A 17,657-nucleotide genomic window follows, 5' to 3' on the forward strand; every position below is an offset into this window, starting at 1 on the left:
CCTATAATGAGAAGAACATCCTTCTTTGGTGTCAATTTTATAAGGTGTTGTAAATCTTCATAGAACTGGTCAATTTCAGTTTCTTCAGCCCCAGTGGTTGGTGCATAAACTTGGATTACTGTGATGTTAAAAGGTCTGCCTTGGATTCGTATCGAGATCATTCTATCATTTTTGAGATTGCATCCCAGTACAGCTTTTGCCACTCTTTTGTTGACTATGAGGGCCACTCCATTTCTTTTACAGGATTCTTGCCCACGGTAGTAGATGTGATGGCCATCCGAACTGAATTCGCCCATTCCCGTCCATTTTAGTTCACTGATGCCCAGGATGTCAATATTTATTCTTGCCATCTCATTTTTGACCACATCATCATCATCATCATCATCATCATTATTATTATTATTAAAACGTCCCTAAACAGGGCTGCCTTCAGATGACCACAAGTGACCACAAGAAACACCCAGCAAATAAAAACATGACAGGTAAGCCATTGAGGAATTTTTATGAGTTCCCCAGATTATTGGCTTTCTATCTGAAAACAACAGCAACATAAAATTAAGCTAGAGATAAAGAATCACACTAAACTGTGGAAAGCCCTCCCAGTAGTGATGTATGGAATTGAAAGCTGGACCATAAAGAAGGCTGATCGCCGAAGAATTGATGCTTTTGAATTATGGTGCTGGGGGAGACTCTTGAGAGTCCCATGGACTGCAAGAAGATCAAACCTATGCATTCTGAAGGAAATCAGCCCTGAGTGCTCACTGGAAGGACAGATCGTGAAGCTGAGGCTCCAACCAGCATGAGTTTGACCAAACTGTGGGAGGCAGTGGAAGACAGGAGTGCTGGGCGTGCTCTGGTCCATGGGGTCACGAAGAGTCGGACACGACTAAATGACTAAACAACAACAACAAAGGAGTCTCAAAGCGGCTAACATTCTCCTTTCCCTTCCTCCCCCACAACAAACACTCTGTGAGGTGAGTGGGGCTGAGAGACCTCAAAGAAGTGTGACTGGCCCAAGGTCACCCAGCAGCTGCATGTGGAGGAGCGGAGACGTGAACCCGGTTCCCCAGATTAAAAGACTACCGCTCTTAACCACTACACCACACTTGCTCTCTACAGGAATAAAACTACATTTACATGGGAATAAGCAACATTCTGCTGAGGGTGTTCAGTTAAAACCTTTTAAAGTAAAAAATAAAAAACTAAGCATCTGTAACCACCATAAAAAAAAAAACATTAAGGAAGGTGACTGAGTCTGGAGATGTGGCAATTCCTGTTTCTGGGAAACAGGGTCTGCAACAGCTCATGTTTCAATCAATTAAACTGTGTGGGCTTAGCTAACCTGCTTCCAATACATTTTAAAATGGCACAATGCAATTTAAACTTGCATTGGCAAGGTGTACTATTATTTACAATGGGATGGAAGTCTGCTTAAGTTTTACAGGATTGTGCTTCATTACAGTAACGTATAACCTTGTTAAATGTACAACTTAAGAATGCAAGCTATTAAAATACATAACTGAAGACTGGTCACCCCCCAAAAAAATAATTTAAAAGATACATGGAAGAAAATATTTTTAACTTACCTGTTCCTGTTCATCAGTAGTGACCAGATCTCAAATACACACTGCCTATATATACCTATATAGGTTATTATAGGTTATAATAAACTTCAGATAATAAGATCAATTTCATCATACATTGTATAATTATGCATCATGTATCTTTATAGAGACATTTTAAATATTGGAACACATATAGAGTAACTAAAATGGTTAAGAAATAATAAGAATTACACACCCAGCATATGCCTAATGACAAGGCAGGTCTGTACAAAGAATTACATTGTATACTGCACTTCATTCCGTAAAAAAAATTTGTAACCCAAGGTTTATTGTTATATTAAGTGGTATAGAAATTGACCGCATATGGGATAACTGCACACCTGGCATTACAGGCAGCACAGCTTAGTAGTTAGAGCAGAGTACTAACTTCCCTGTATATTCCTGCATTGCAGGGGGTTGGACTAGAATGGTCTTTGGGATCCCCTTCAACTATAAAATATGCTGGGAGATTGGGCTAGATGACCAGGGGCTTCTCTCAACTTTAACTATATTCTTTAGGAAAGTACAGGGAGTCAATCACTACGTTTGCGGTGTGTTTACATGGGTGTATGTGCATGCGTGTGCTTACATGTGTGCAGGTGTGTATGCATAGTGTTGGTTATGCGAGTTTGCTGCGAATTTATTATGCAGGTTTCTGTGCCTTTTGAGGTTGGGCTAGATGACCCAGGGCCCCTTCCAAGCTCAACGTGGTAATATTACAAGAGGATACTGATTTGTTAAGCTGTTTATATACACAGGGATATAGCCACGCACACACATGCGGGTACACATATGTATTGTTTAGTTGTGTTACTTATGCTTAAGGCATGAGAATTATGGTACACTTGTATCATATATGTGGATGTATGTGTATACATATTCTCATATATGTCATACGTATTCATACAGACACATACACAATTTTGGAATAGCAATACTGTTGTGTAAGCACATGCATGGAATTTTTGAATAATATAGTTAATGTGTTTTCCTCCTCAACTAATGAGCTGCTTAATTTTCAGGTGCTGCACAGTCAATTGTGGACGAAGTGTGGCCTGTCGGCATTGCCTTTGTATACTATGTCCTAGTTCAGTGGTGGCAAACCTATGGCAAGCATGCCAGAGAGGGCACTCAGAGCCCTCTCTGTGGGTACGTGCACCATTGCCCCATCAGGGCCGTAGCTTCCGTGCTGGGGGTGGGGGAGGAGGAGGAGAGGAGGGCTCACATGCAAGCAGGAGTGGAGGTGGGGATCTCTCAGAAGTTGAGCAGAGGCTTCATGCCAAGAGATCTCTGCCTGCACTCCTGCTTGCATGCAAGTAGGAGCAGGATTGGGCAGCTCTGTTGAGGAGAAGCTGGCTGCCTTCAGGTGGCGCAGGGGCTCTCAGATGCAGCTTCCGGGCTGCCTCCACCTTTCCCAACCCCAGCAACTATTCAGCCTGGCTGCCTTCAGGTGGCACAGGGGCTCTGATGTGGAGGTGGGGGCTCCTTTAAACTTCTCCCTTGAGGGGAGTGCAGCCGCAAACCCCTCAACGGAAAGTGGGATGGAGCCTGCACCTCCCCAGCTGAGCAGCCCCAATCCAGCTCCTGTTCCCGTGCGATCCGTGCAGTGCACATGCACAGAATTCCAGTTGCAAATTCCTTGGGATGTGGCCAGAGCTCTGGAATGGATCCTGTTTGCAACCAGAGATACCACTGTATATGGAGAACCTCTGCTTCTTAAGGGTGGCGTTGGAGGGTTATCAGCAGACCTCCCTGCCCCCCCCCCCCGCCATTCCATGCTGGAGCAAGAGCCACGTATTGAGACAAACTGCAAATAACTGAACCTCAATACCTGGACCAACAAACACTGCATAACTTGCCTCAGATCAGCTGCAAAGTCTCAACAGTAATAGGCTCCCTTGTGTCTGGCAAAGCCAGGTGTACAAAATGCCAGCCAGCGATTAGCTTCTTTTACGTGGAAGGTATTACAGGGGTCAAGCAGTTGAAAACATTTGCTAAAATAAGAGAAAGCCGCGTATGGAGGCTCATGGTCTTGATAGCCAAACCTGAGCAATGTGTGACATTTTCCTCACTGACCTCTGGTTGGGTGGGCTAGTCAGAATTGGAGTACCTTCCGCTGGAATACAAAAAGTTATTCCAAGCTGCATATTATTTGGCCTTTTGGGGGTCCCTTAATATTGGCAAGGAATTCCATGATTCATTGAAGAAAAGAAGCAAGTTTATTCTATAATGCATGGTAACACAATATAATATGAATGTATATTATAATAATAAGTAGTACTAGAGGCTGTGTCCCTGCATGTTGTTACATTTTTACCATCAATTTTGTTGTGTGTTTTTCTTCCTTAGATCCTTTTGTCATTGCTAGCCAACCTTTAATATTATTTGCGACAGAAAAGAAGAACATAAGTACAGAAAACAATCAATGTAAAACTTTTTAAAAATTTGTCTGCATTAATATCAGATATATAGTTTGCCCCTCGTATTAAGACATTATTTGAACTTTTGCATCAGAGAAAGCACATCCTTATACAACCGCTTTGGTGCATCAAGACCCCAGATAAAATCTGAATGTTGCCATTCAGGAATATTCTTATAGAAAACTAAATGAGGGATTCGAGGGAGCAGCCGTTCAATAGCCTTTTTGGTTACCACAATGTCATTCCCACCACTCCACACAGCTGTTGGCACAGTAATGTCTTCTATCTTATAAAATGGGGGTATACTCTGTTGAGAAAAAGAAAAGAAAGATGAAAATTAGGTTCACTTTTATTTATTTTCCTCTTTTTAAAGACATCTTTTGGATCTTCAGATACATTGAATGTCTAACATCTGTCCCTTGAAAATCATTCTTTAACTATCTATTAAGTATCCAACTCCTTACTCTGGAGCAGTAAGAATAGCAAAAGGAATAAGAGTCCTCATGGCTCATGAGGAGGACGTGCTCTTCAGGACAGAGGGAGGGTCTCCTTGTGAGCCTGAGGGGCAGTAGGGCTTTGATGATGTTGCTCAGTCTCCCCCCCCCCCAACAGCTGAAAGGTGGAGTAACTTAGCAGAGGCAGCCACTTCCGCACATATCAGCAGACTAGTTTCAGCTAAGCCCCACTGCCCATCTGGCCTGGAAGGAGGCTCTCAATGGATCCCAAAAGGCAAAATCTAGAGGGGAGTGGTAGTTCACTGGTAGAGCATCTGCTTTGTGTGTAGAAGGTCATAGGTCCCTCAGGTTTTCTAGTAGGGCTTAGAATCAGAGCTGCTGCCAATCAGTATAGACAGATAGGTGGATCAATAGTCTGACTTGGGGCTCGGGAACGTCCTGCCTTTGTGCCTGTGTAAGAGCTGCGGAGTTTGACAGCTGTCAAAGCTGCCAAACGGGCAGTTTAAAGTGGAAAAATTACTATCTAAGATCCCTCTGGATTAAGACGAGTTATAATTGAGCTAAAATCGTTGGAAACAAAGTAATAATAATAAGCTAAAGGACTGTTGGAGAAAAGACTAATAAGTAACCAGATTCCCCCTAGGGGGAATTCTGTGAAACTACAATGGATACAATGGCTGTGGATGGAAAGTTACTAGTGGAAATCGAAAGGATGTTTCAATTGGTGGGAATCTTACAAGAGCAGAGCTTAGCCATGAATAAACAACTTATCACTATGACCTTGGGAACAGGCAACTCTGCTGTTTGTATTGAGGACCTGAATGAGAAAGAATCCACAGCTGAATGGGAAACAATGTCTACAGAGGTGGAAGAGACTAAACAAGAAAAAGAGAAAGTAACCTTGGGAAGCAACAACCAAAAGCTGACATCTGTGGAACACAAGCAAGGAGACTCTGGGAACATATCTACCACAAGTCTGCGAAAGACGCAGAAGAAGAAGGAGGAGGTTCTGGGACAATATGGAATACAGGAACTTAAAATAAAGAAATATGATTGGGGCCTCCGTCTGGACTTTGATTTTGAAGATACAGGCTTTGTGGAAATTCTCCAGCAGTTGCTTTCTAATCTCCTTGTGGGAAGAGAATATGCTTTGATGGTGAAAGATCTTTTTCCAGACTCGACGACTGACATAAAGGACTACCAACAAGACCGGCGGAGAGGGACTGAAAGAGACTTGAAAGCCTCGGACGTGAGGAACCCAGGCTGAGAATCTTCACTTTGGATTTTTATTGGGAAGGGACAAAAACCGGGGATGGGAGGGAGGGAAGAGGAGATTTTTTTAAAAAAAACTCTTAAGACTTTTAGGTTTGGTTAATATGACTCTTAATTAAGATAAAATGAAAAATCGATGGAAGAGAACTTAAGTCCAACTTAGGAAAATCAATTTTTTTATTAGAAAAGAGGTAATAAAATGAATAAGATGGTTAAGAGGAGAAATACCAACTTGCTGATATAATCTTGGGAATTGGGATGCACGAGGGGGGGTGGGGGGAAGTCAAGGAACAAGGTTATGAAACGAGGATCTGCTGAATTTATATATGTTTGTGTCTTGTGTTATTTTTGTGTCTGTATTGTCTTTATAAAAGCGGAAAACCCAATAAAAATTTTATAAAAAAAAAAAATAGTCTGACTTGGGATAAGGAAGTTTTCTATGCCTTACTCATTAAATGCATGCACTTTCATAGATAAACACATAATTACAACCAGTTCTTTGGTGTCTTTGGTGTTATCTCACCCAAAGAAATTATATAAGAACTCAGAAATCGCAACACGGTTCACATTAAACATTTAACCTACTGCCAAAATCTCTCATTAGAATCCAAAACACTTACCATGTTGTAGACAGCTTTGTTCTTTGATCCATAATCAAAATGCTTAAGTTGGTTGGTTTTCTCAACCTAAAAAGATGGAAAAGACTTATACACAATTTGAAATTTGGTGCACGTTCAAAAAACAAAATCCTCTTGAAAGATGGAGAGCCACAAGAAAATTCAAACTCTAGAGATCTTGGTTACAGTCAAACTTCGGTTGTTGAACTCAAAGAGAAGCCGCGTCGGATGTTCAGCTTCATAAAAGCATTAAAAAATGGGAACTTTTACTTCCAGGTTTTTGGCTTTGGGAGCCAAGGCATTCCAAAATGGAGCTGTTCAGGAACCGAGGTTTGACAGTATCAGAATTCCCACCATCCACCCTGGCCTATGATAGGGCCATAAGCTCTGCTTAAAACAGTAGTGTCTCTAGAAAGTCAGGTAGAAGGTTATTAACATATCTATCTTCCTCATTTCTGAGAAAATAGTAAAAAACTGAGCCCGGCCCCTCAAGATTGAGGGGGTTCAGCCCCATTCTTGCATATGCTGGGAGGGAGGAGCTATCCTCACCCCATAGAATTGGTGCCTATGCCCACAATATTGACCTCTTCTTTTGCCCAGCCTTCACTAATCTTCAGCTGCCAAGACCACTGCAATATGTTTCACCTTCTGCGTAATGTGAGGATTCCCAGCACCAGTGGATGTTAGTGCACTCGGGTGAATGGGGCAGTACCCCACCAACCTCCATCTTCCCTCCTCCACCCACTGCTTGCCTGTCAGCTTCCTACTCCTTAGTCTCATTGTTTCCTTGGTAGAACTCAGCAGCAAGGAGAATAAGCAATGGCAAAAGAACATAAGGAAGAATTATAATGTCAAAATTACCATATTTTTTCCACCATAACACTCACTTTTTTCCTCCTAGAAAGTAAGGGGAAATGTCTGTGCGTGTTATGGAGGGAATGCCTACGGGTGGCATACCTACGGATTTTCCTCCTCTAAAAACTATGTGCGTGTTATGGTCAGGTGCGTGTTATAGAGCGAAAAATACGGTAAATATTCAGGAAGAGCCATAGATCAGTGATAGAGTCTCTGCCTTGCACTCAGAGGGTTCCGGATTTAATTCCTGGCAACTCCAGGTAGGGCTGGGAGATACTACAGTTTGCAACCCTGGACAGCTGCTCCCAGTGAGAGGAGACAATACTGAACTGAAAGGAGCAATGGGCAGATTCAGTAAAGGGCAGCTTCCTATGTTCTTCCCATGAGATCCAAAGAGTTGTTACAGCTCATGTTTGAATACTGAAGTATCTAGAATATAACTTTTGAGTGGTCCGGTAATCTGGAAAACTAAACTTTTATAAAATGAAATGGAAACCTTAGTACCAAAACAGAAACATGAGAAACTAAACAGGCAAGTTGAAATGTCAGACTTTTGACTCCAATTTTTTTGAGATGCTGAGAAGGTACGTATTTGTTTGAATGTACCTGACTCCAGTGTGCAATAGTTTTTGTAGAAGTAAAATCAGGGTAAATTCCAAGATATACATCTGCTCGACTCTGGAAGAATAATAGAAAAGAAAATGCTTTTTATATTCACATTCTTGAAAAATTTTCAAGGAACAAATTTATTTACAAAGCAATAGGTCATGGCAATCAAGGTAGTGCAGCATACAGACACTTGCATGTAGCACAAGGAAGCAGGTTTCTGATGAAGAGCTGTCTGGGTACCTAGATGTGTATCCCCCACCCATAGTGAATCCAGCTGATAAAGAGCCATAAGAAGGAAGAACAGGGGCCTTGAAGTTGCCTCTCAACAGTGAGCACCTGGACAGCACATGGAGCAGGCAGAGAGGTCACCTGGTCACAGCCTGCCCTACAGTAGTAATTCCTTCTAACTTTGCATCTGGAAATTAGCATAAGCAGTTAAAATTAGTCACTCTGAAACGTCTTTGGTTTTTGTAGTGCTGTGCATTTCCTCTTCTATGGCCACGCGTAAATAACCAACTACCAACTAGACGTGAAGATAATTTTGAAAATAAATTTTAAAAGATAGATCAACATTTATTAAAAGAGGCATCTAGAATTTCACCATGGAAGAACTGTGTAAAGGAACTCAAAATTATGGCACATACCGTACTCTATTTTGTTTGTTTGATTTTCTTTTGTTGTTTTGTATATGTACAGAGCAAGTTATTTCAAAAAGAAATAAATGATAGAGAATAAAACTACCTACCACATTTAGGTTTTTCTCGTTGCGTCCTTGGAATAAGGACATGATTTGGAGACAAAGTTTGTCAATCCCTGGATAGCTGCACAACTTGGCATTGTTGGCTTTTAGTTTGTTATAGAAAAAGCAGAGTTCATTACTGCCGCACATAAGCTGTAAAAATAAAATTTAAAAAATCTGAAGCATTACTAAATAATTGCCCTTTCTTGGAAGGAAACATTGAGGTTCCTGTTAGGAACAGATCTCCTTTGTGTTACAGTTATATACCACTTTTCTTCAAGCACACTCAAGGTGATATGCCTGGGCATTCTAGGCAATTTTGCTGCCAGGTTCTGATGTGGCCTGGCTCTGGATAGCTGAGGAGAGATTTCTAAGGGGGTGCTCTCCAACAACTTCTTCCCACACAACCTCTCAGGTGTTAAGATTGGCAGATGGGGTGTCGGAGCCAGCCGTTACAAAATGGTGCTGTTTAGCATAAAATAAAGACACAGAGAGCCAGCAATATTTTCATGGATGGAGGGCAGCTCCTTTCAAATTTCTTCTCTCCTCTCCAGTACTTTTTATTATCCTTTGTCTCTCTCCAGCCGCATGGCCGTTTGCCAATGTCTCACGTTACCTCATCCGGTCAAGGCTTTTATTACGCCCATCACCATATAGGGTCATCACTGCCCAGAGGAAACACAACTCCATTTAAGGTCAATACATTCCAATACATTGTAAAGCTCAGAGTGGTGGTCAGCCGAGGTCAGGGGGCACCCTACAATATTACAAGCCTTTACCGTGGCTTTATGACTCCCACAATGGGGCCTTCTTGATAGTTCCTTAAAAGTTTGGGAGTGGGGTCCTGGAAAAGGGCATTCTCAATAGTGGACAGTAAGATGAATAACAGAGTATTTGGCAGAAGCTGAACAGCAGCAGAATTCAAATGGTACTGGTTGTGTCACATGCAGGTTGGAATGTCAATCATTCCTTTCTAGCATCCCTGACTGTGACAGAGTCTTCATCCTGTCTGGGAGCAGCCACCGAAAAGCATTGTGGAAGGATGTATGGATCCAGAATTGGCCTCCACAGTCACTTAGGGACTCACTGTTAAGACCGTGTTACTTGGCTACGAGTAATCGCCAAAGAAGAAGAAGAATTTCCATTAACCATTTCTCTTTTCTTTGAAAGACTTCCAGTGTTGAGATCCATAAGGGTATATTCACGTATAACTTATGTTTATATATATTCCAGATTCTCAATATAATATGTCTGATGAAATTGTTTCTAAAGTCCATGGTGACTCTTACCTTATCATACTACAAATGTTCATGTGATCCAAACCTTCTAATTCTTCAAGCTCACACTCAACATAAAGAAATGAAGCGGATGGCAGGAAGACTAACTCTCCATAAAGATGCAGAAGAAAAATATATATTAGAATTATGGGCCTTGAATAATACCTACTCTTATCAATTCTTGAGGAAGGTGTAGAATTAAGGAAAAGACTCCTTTCATGCCGTCCAATGTGTAGGCAGGAGCCAGGCCCATGAAGAGTTTAACCTTTTGAGCAAGCTGTGGCATAGTTGCAAAGGCAATAAAACCTGGGAAAAAGAAACAATTCTAAACATAGCACTTGCAAACAAACAAACAAACAAATAAGAGATTAAAAAAAAAACCTGTGGCTCTCCAGGTGTTGCAGGAGCTGGAGCCCATCAGCCATGCTTGCTGGGGCTGATGGGAGCTGGAGTCTCAAATATCTGCAAGGGCAAAAGTTTCCCATCTCTCTTCTTTTGAAATGCCTGTCATTCAACGAATTTATTTGCACCACAGATGGACATTCTTCATGGCTGTGGAACTGATAAGAGCTGTATACGCTGCCTGATCCTGTATACTGAAGTCCTGATCGATCCTGAAAAGACTTTCTCATGGAACGTATGTGAACTCTGCTTTTTCTTTTCTTTTTTAAAAGCTATCCTTTAATCTGTCTTTTTCTTTTCTGAGCTAGTCTTCCCAATAGTCCTGAGACTGGACCAAACCCCCTGTAAGTCCCTGATAATGCAAAAAGGCAAGAAAATAAAAGGTATTTCATTCTTTTCTTATTAACTTACCCGTTGTACCTCCCTGGGAATGGCCAATATAATACAAGCTTTTTTGCTTAGTTTTCTGCAGAATAAAGTCTATGGCTGCTGGATTATCATAAATTGCCATTTCATGAAAGCTGAAAGACAAACACAGAATATAGCTGAAATTTTGCCTGTCTGCAATTGCATACAGTTGTGGACATTAATGTCTAAATACAAACAGTACCATACATTACATATGATACCCTTACATTTGGAGGATAACGTTGTAAGTTTATTGTCCTATGGAAAGAGTAAGGAGAGAAAGAGTAAATATATATTTATGATTTATTTAAATATTTATATCACCCTTAAACTTGCCCAATAGGTTCTCAGATATGTACATTGTCCACATGTTAAAGGATAATTTTAAAGAATTATATTAAATTATATAAAATTGCTCAACTGCGTTAAATTTAAATGGAAGTTCAGTAGTCCCTTTACTCAGTCTAAAAGGTGTACATCCTGGAATGTCTGGGCAAAATGGTGTGTCTTCACAATATGCCTGGAGGAACTAACAGATCTGTACAAGAGCGGACCCTTTATCAGGTAATCTAAATGCCAAATTGTTCATGGTCTTATATGCTAGTTGCATTAGAACTGGCCTAAGATATTCTGGCACTGGAGGTGAACCACAAAATTGGACCACTTCCCTCCAGGGAGGAAGCAGTGAGTGAAGATCTACACCAGGGACAAGGTGGCAATAAACGTCTTCATTACAACCAAGTGGAGAATGAAGATCTACATCAGGAATGATGTGCGGAATCACACTGATGATGCTTTACATATGGAAGACGGAAGGGCATTCCACAGTGCAGGGGCAAGAGCAGGAAATGCCTTTTGGGGGGTCACTACCTGTCAGGGAACTGACATCGGAGACAGAGGCGGAGGGAAGGCTCTCAAGTGATGCTGGAGAGGGACCCAGCAGGGAGAGAGGTAGCTCAGCGGGGGAAGGAAATCAGCGCAACACCAGGGATAAAGGGGGACAGATGGGGGAATCGGCGAGAGGGCTCCAGGACTCTTCGCTGGACACCAGCAGGGAGAGCACGGGTCCTCCGCTACCCACACCCTCCCTGCGCAGAAGACTTCCGCGCAGGGAGAGTAGGAGGAGACTTGGCGTCAAACAGCTTTTATGCTGGAAAAGGTTTAAGAAACGCCCACTGACGGATTCTGCTAGCGACTGAGGCAGCCACGAAGTGAAGGGCTGTCCAGACAGAAAAGGTTTAACAAGGCAACATAGCCAGGAGTGGTGGCAACTTACGCACGAGCAACCCCTATATTAATTACACTACCCTCTGATATTATGTGGAGTGTGGTGCCATGCTTAAAATTCCCCAAAATTAGATTAAAATTCTGCTCTGGGTGTCTGAACTGATATTACCCTTGCTGGTACCTTTCCCAGGAAAATCAAAGGCTCACTATGTCAGGTTCCTACTGGAAGACCGGGCAAAAGCTAGAACATTAGCAGTGGCGAAGTTTTTATTGGTGGTTGCAAGAACCAATGTTCCCTATCCTTAAGTCTGAACAAAATAATAATAGTAATAATTTATTATTTGTACCCCGCCCATCTGGCTGGGCTTCCCCAGCCACTCTGGGCAGCTTCCAACCAAATATTAAAATACAATAATACACCAAACATTAAAAGCTTCCCTAAACAGGGCTGCCTTCAGATGGCATCTAAAAGTTTGGTAGTTGTTGTTCTCTTTGACATCTGGTGGGAGGGCATTCCACAGGGTGGGCACCACTACCGAGAAGGCCTTCCGCCTGGTTCCCTGTAACTTGGCTTCTCGCAGTGAGGGAACTGTCAGAAGGCCCTGGGCGCTGGACCTCAGTATCCGGGCAGAACGATGGGGGTGGAGATGCTCCTGTTTAACCTGGAGGTAGGCTGTCTGAATTGTGTATTGCTTTGTAATGATTTGTTGGGTCTCGACCATAATAAAGATTGATGATGATGATGATGATGATAAAAATAAATACATCTATGAAGCATTTCAGTTAAACACATTGTAAAATCATATAGGGAAATCCAGTTGGGAAAGACAGAACTCCACAGTGCCATCTGGTTTCATAGTGTTATATTGCCTATAAAGTGCATCTAAAATGCTTTTTCTTTACTAATCTAGCTGAGTCCTGGGAAAGTTCTCAGGAAAAGCATCCCTTCCATCCAAGCAACAATAGCCCCTTGTACTTACCTGAAATTCCAAAATTCTTCTTGGTCTACTGAGAAGTGCTGATGTCTTCTAGACCAGGTGGTCCCCCTGTTATTTATTATCCAGACATCATAACCAGCATCTGCTAGAACAAATCCCAGACTATTGCTGGGAAGATTTGAAATCCAGCTCCTGCCTTCACAAAGGTTACCAGGTACCAATAACACAACTGACTTAGGCCCTGGAAAACAAAGACAACATTAGATAGAGAATGGGCACTCACAGAGCACCAACATTTTCCATTGGTATCTAGCCCAAGGCCAAGCAGAGTAGGGTGCAGGGGGTACAAAGGAGGTGAGCCAGACGTTTCCTAGGACCTCGGGAAATGTTTCCATAGATTGTGTGAAGACTAGCAACGATGTTTTGTGTAAGCCTACATAAAACGCCATGACACTTCTTTCCCTGCCCACTTTCTCTTCTGCCAACATGTCCCCGCCTACTTTTCCCAAGCAATCCAGAGAGGCGGTGCTGAATTATTGGCGAAAGGTAGCAGAAGTAGGTGAGGTGAGAAGGTAGGTGGACCTTGCCTCTCCTGTGGGCGAAACGCTGTGTCTCTGAGCTGATTGCTGCCTGCCGCTGAAGAGGGGCCACAATTGCTGTGGCATTAAAAAACTCTCCTAAGAATCAGGAGATAGTTAATATTTGCACTGATTTTTGAAAAGGCAAAAAAAAGCCACTCAACCAAACCCAACACCACTTAAGATATTTCATATTGTTCTGCTATGAATAGAAGACTGGACAATTATTCTGTTGATAATTTGGAATTATTGATTAATCTGGGAAACCTTGTTGCTCAGATATAATGAACAAGGAATTATCAGGTATGTTTACAACTGAGCACAACTCAAGTGATTTCAGCCAACTTGCAACAATTTCTCACTTTATTTATAATATTGCTTCCAAATAAAGTTGAATGAAAGGGGGAAAATAGTGAAGTCTGGGTAACATTTTTAAAGTTGAACATAGGGATATCAGGCATGGCATGTGACATTTTAATGCATTTACTGCTAAATTTCAAAATTACCTGTCTTCCCAGAACTATGTCTTCCATGTGGAATTCTGTTTGCCTGCAGGTAATAGCCATCCCCTGTCAGGATTGTATACTCTTCACTGGGGTATCCCCAATACTGGATAACTTCGGGCTGTGAGTGGAGAAGGATGGAAATAGAAATGCTAGATTAAAAAATAAATAAATCTGATCATTCGATTTCTGGGACAATTGCTTGAATATCTCAAAGAACTAAAACTTCCGAGGGCCAAGATTATTGTGAAGTAACTTTACTAGCCCTACACCAGGAATGGGAAATCTATAGCTATAGCTGGGCTCCAGCTATAGCTATGGATTTCCTACACCAGGAATGGGGAATCTATAGGCTATAGCTGGGCTCCAGCTCCTATCAGTCCCAGCCAGCATGACCAAGGGTCAAGGATTATGGGAGTTGCAGTCCAACAACATCTGGAGGGCCTTAGGTTTCCTATCCCTCCCCTAAACTCTCATGATGTACACATGATTGTATGCAAGTTTGTCCAAAACACACCCTTTTTTTTTTTGCCTAATAAAATGATTTTTTTTGTATTCTATTTTCACTTGTATATGCATTTTTAAAAACACTTTACTCTGGTATATACATTTCTATTTCCATTACTTGGCTGGAGAACAGTACGCAAAAATTGGAGAAGTGCCAATTTTGAAGGATGGCTTTGTTCCAGTTTGTGTATTGTTCCAGAAAGTACAAATCATGTAGAATCAGCTTGAAATGCAAACTGATTCAAATTTATTCCCCCTTTCCCCCATCTGGGTATATATGTGTGAAGTGTACATAACCACAGATTGATTGTGGTTTTCTGCATTCCACAACAAAAAGACAAAAAGGAAATCTATACTGATCTAATGCAAAACACCAAGTCTGTATGGTAAGCAACTGCAAAGAAATCTCACCATGAGAAATATAATGAATCTGCTGCCTAAGGCTTCAGCTAATGCATGTGCAGCAAATGTCAACATTTACACTGAGGAGCCAGTGTAAAACTCTGCTTCGAGAAGGAGTTATCAAAGCTAACTGTGTCTTCTAGATCAGTTAATCAGCCAAGAGAGTATTGTTTCAAACATGATCAGATTAACTTGCAGTTTGAAATAACTCCTGCCAAGCATGGAGTTTCTTCCTGGAAATGCATGTGCTCTTGAAAACTGTTTTAAAAATGAAATTATAAGGATCCTGGTCCACTGTTTTCAAGGCAATCTGAATTATTAACTTACAATAGTCATAAATTGTTGTGGATTCAGATGTCTTCCACTGCTGAATTCATCAGATGTCAGAGCCTGTTGGACTAAGCAGGCCACTCCCCAAAACAGCCACATCTTGGACCTGAGTTTAAAAAAGAACTACAGTATCTCTAGTCTGAAAACATGAGTCCTTAATGAAAAAGATTTCAGGGGGGAAACTCAATATATTGATATATTGAAGAATGATCTTGAGGAGACATGATGGGTGTTGTAAGGTGAGATAAAAGGGCTAGATGAACCTTTGGCCTGATCCAGCAGTGTTCTCTCTCCTTCTGGAAGGAACGGAGCTGGAAGTCCTATCTCCACACAGAGCCAGGTGGGGTTGAGGTGGGGCCAGCCTCCCTCTTTCATTCCTACTCATCTTCCTCCAGTATCTGCCATGCTAGAGCTAGACCCAACAGTGCCAAGTGAGTCATGACACCAAACAACATTCCCTCCTAACCCCAGTACTTTTTAAAAGTCTTACTGCACCCTTCAGACACCAATTCTAGCTGGGAAATAGAGTTGTCTCCCAGTTTAAAATATGGAGTCTGGAGGTGCTGAGAATTCCTCTTCCCATGACCACCGGCTCAGAACGTGCAGTTGCTGACTGGGATACTGGGAAATGGGGTCTGCAACACCTCATGACTCAATCCATTAAACTCAATCCATTAAATTTAGCTAACATGTTTGCTTTGGTAATTTGTAGAACAGACCATTATTTACAATGGGATGCAAATCTGCTAAAAAATTATTGATTGTACTTCAGCAGTGTATAACATTGTTAAATGAACAACTTAAGAATGCAAGCTATTAAAATGCAAGACCAAAGCTATGTCACTGAAAAATAAATTAAAAAGAGACATGGAAGAAAGTAACTTTGTTTACCTGTTGTTGTGCATCAGTAGCGACCAGATCTCAAATAGACACAGCAGAAGACCTTTGTGTCAGGGAGTGAGCAGAGGAGCAGTGGAGACTGTCTCCACCTCCTGACCTTTCCAGGGAGGAGGAAGTGGAAGACTGTATCGATTTACAACAGGGATTTGAGGGAGGCAGCAGCTCAGATGCAGGTGAGGGGGAAAGTTGGGAAATAATGGGAGAGGAGGAGCAACACCTTGCTGACGTGTTATTGGAAAAAATTCCAGACCTTACATTTCCCACAACCCAGCGGGCCTTAAAAGTAGGAGAGAAAGAACTCAAAGACATAGTGCACTTAGCAGCCCCCGTACAGCAGGTGATGATGATGACGAATGAGGAAGTGGGAGAGAAGGGGGGTGCAGATTAACTGAGGACAACACCATTATCCAAGAGGCTGGGGTCTAGAGCCTCTCTGTGTTCGAAATGAAAAAGGACTGTAAGAAACTTTTCTTTGTCTTTATACTTTCCTAGGCAAGCAGCCAGGAGCTTCTGGAAACTATGAAAACAGTTGAGAAAGAAAGCATCATCACACACCCAACATTTGCCTAATGATAAGTCTGTACAAAGCATTATAATGTATATTGTTGTTTCTCCTTTTTCCTTGTTGTTGTTTTAATGTAACCCACTTAGAGGTTTATTTTTAGATTAATTGGTATATAAATTGTATATCAACATTTTAAAATGTGGTTTTAACTGAGAATGTGGTTTTCAGTGATCAATAGGGCTGCCATAAACCCAGGAAATCCTGGCCATCTGGGGGGATTTTTTTCATTTTGAACCAAAAGTCAAAAGGAAGAGGTAATTTATCCTGTCCCTGGACACAGGGCCACGTACCCCTATTGGTCAGTTGGTCCCCTGCCCAAGGGAATGCCTGAGACCACCTGCCGCCATAGGCCAATATGTGATGATCTGGCCTGCCATTTACTGGTTACCTAGGGTGGCTCAGAGCCCATCTGCAAAACCGCCTGCCTAGGAGGGCAGATGGACCCCTCAAACTTAAAACTTATTTTCTATGAAATGCAGGGGGAGAGGGAGGTATTCATACAAAGACCATAGACCACCTAAATAAAGCTCACAGGTTGAGAGAATCCTTGCCAAGGGGATAGATTGTTTTCATTTTCTCATTTTTAAAAGTCTCTGTTTCAGTTCTTCACATTTGTTTGCATTAAAAAAAATGCTCCTGAACATTCTTCAGTGATTTAGTGTCAATTTGACCCGACATGTTTCTATGCAATTTTGCCTAACTAGGGGGCTCTGCCCCCCTGCTCACCATACTCACTCTAGTCACCAGCCACCTCCACTCACATTAACCCTCCTAGTACTTCTTTTTAGCACCCTGTGCAACTTCTAAGCTCACACCTGGTCTTCCCAACGTGGTTGTTGTTGTTTTTTAAGCCACTGATGTCTTCTATTCTGCACCCATTTTCACCTACACACACTGGTCCTACATCCCCGCCTTTTGTACAATCCCCTTCCACACAGAACTCCTGCATGGCCACCTGGTGATAGCAGAATACATGATGTAAAGAGGGAGCTACAGCCCAAGATAGGTAAAGAGGTAGTAAGGGAACAGCTAGCTACTTTGTTGTTGTT

The 17,657-nt window shown here is 41.9% G+C and overlaps 1 protein-coding gene across 2 annotated transcripts; it reads right to left on the minus strand.

Annotated features, from left to right (window-relative positions):
- Positions 1-3,804: 3,804 nt before the first annotated feature.
- LOC308584741 (lysosomal acid lipase/cholesteryl ester hydrolase-like) lies at positions 3,805-16,193 on the minus strand. Of its 2 annotated transcripts, XM_081189755.1 has the most exons (10): positions 16,035-16,140; positions 15,141-15,249; positions 13,908-14,025; positions 12,866-13,064; positions 10,662-10,771; positions 10,018-10,154; positions 8,578-8,724; positions 7,830-7,901; positions 6,372-6,437; positions 3,805-4,331 (listed from the first exon to the last, which is right to left on the minus strand). In XM_081189755.1, the coding sequence occupies exons 1-10, from the start codon at positions 16,046-16,048 to the stop codon at positions 4,098-4,100; spliced, it is 1,206 nt and encodes a 401-aa protein (XP_081045881.1). In that variant the 5' UTR covers positions 16,049-16,140; the 3' UTR covers positions 3,805-4,097. The 2 variants fall into 2 exon arrangements, with proteins under 2 accessions (XP_081045881.1, XP_081045882.1); XM_081189756.1 differs by lacking the exon at positions 8,578-8,724 and having other exon boundaries at positions 16,035-16,193.
- Positions 16,194-17,657: the final 1,464 nt, after the last annotated feature.

This window comes from Podarcis bocagei (genome assembly GCF_964188305.1).
Source record: "Podarcis bocagei genome assembly, chromosome: 4".
NCBI lineage: Eukaryota > Metazoa > Chordata > Lepidosauria > Squamata > Lacertidae > Podarcis > Podarcis bocagei.

What these genes read in the sequence shown, in the direction of transcription:
- LOC308584741 (XM_081189755.1), bottom strand. An exon ending in ACGAGAAAAACCTAAATGTG is followed by an intron (nt 7,902 to 8,577) that starts GTAGGTAGTTTT and finishes TTATTCTTCCAG; the next exon opens with AGTCGAGCAGATGTATATCT. An exon ending in CTATTGCACACTGGAGTCAG is followed by an intron (nt 6,438 to 7,829) that starts GTACATTCAAAC and finishes CCATCTTTTTAG; the next exon opens with GTTGAGAAAACCAACCAACT.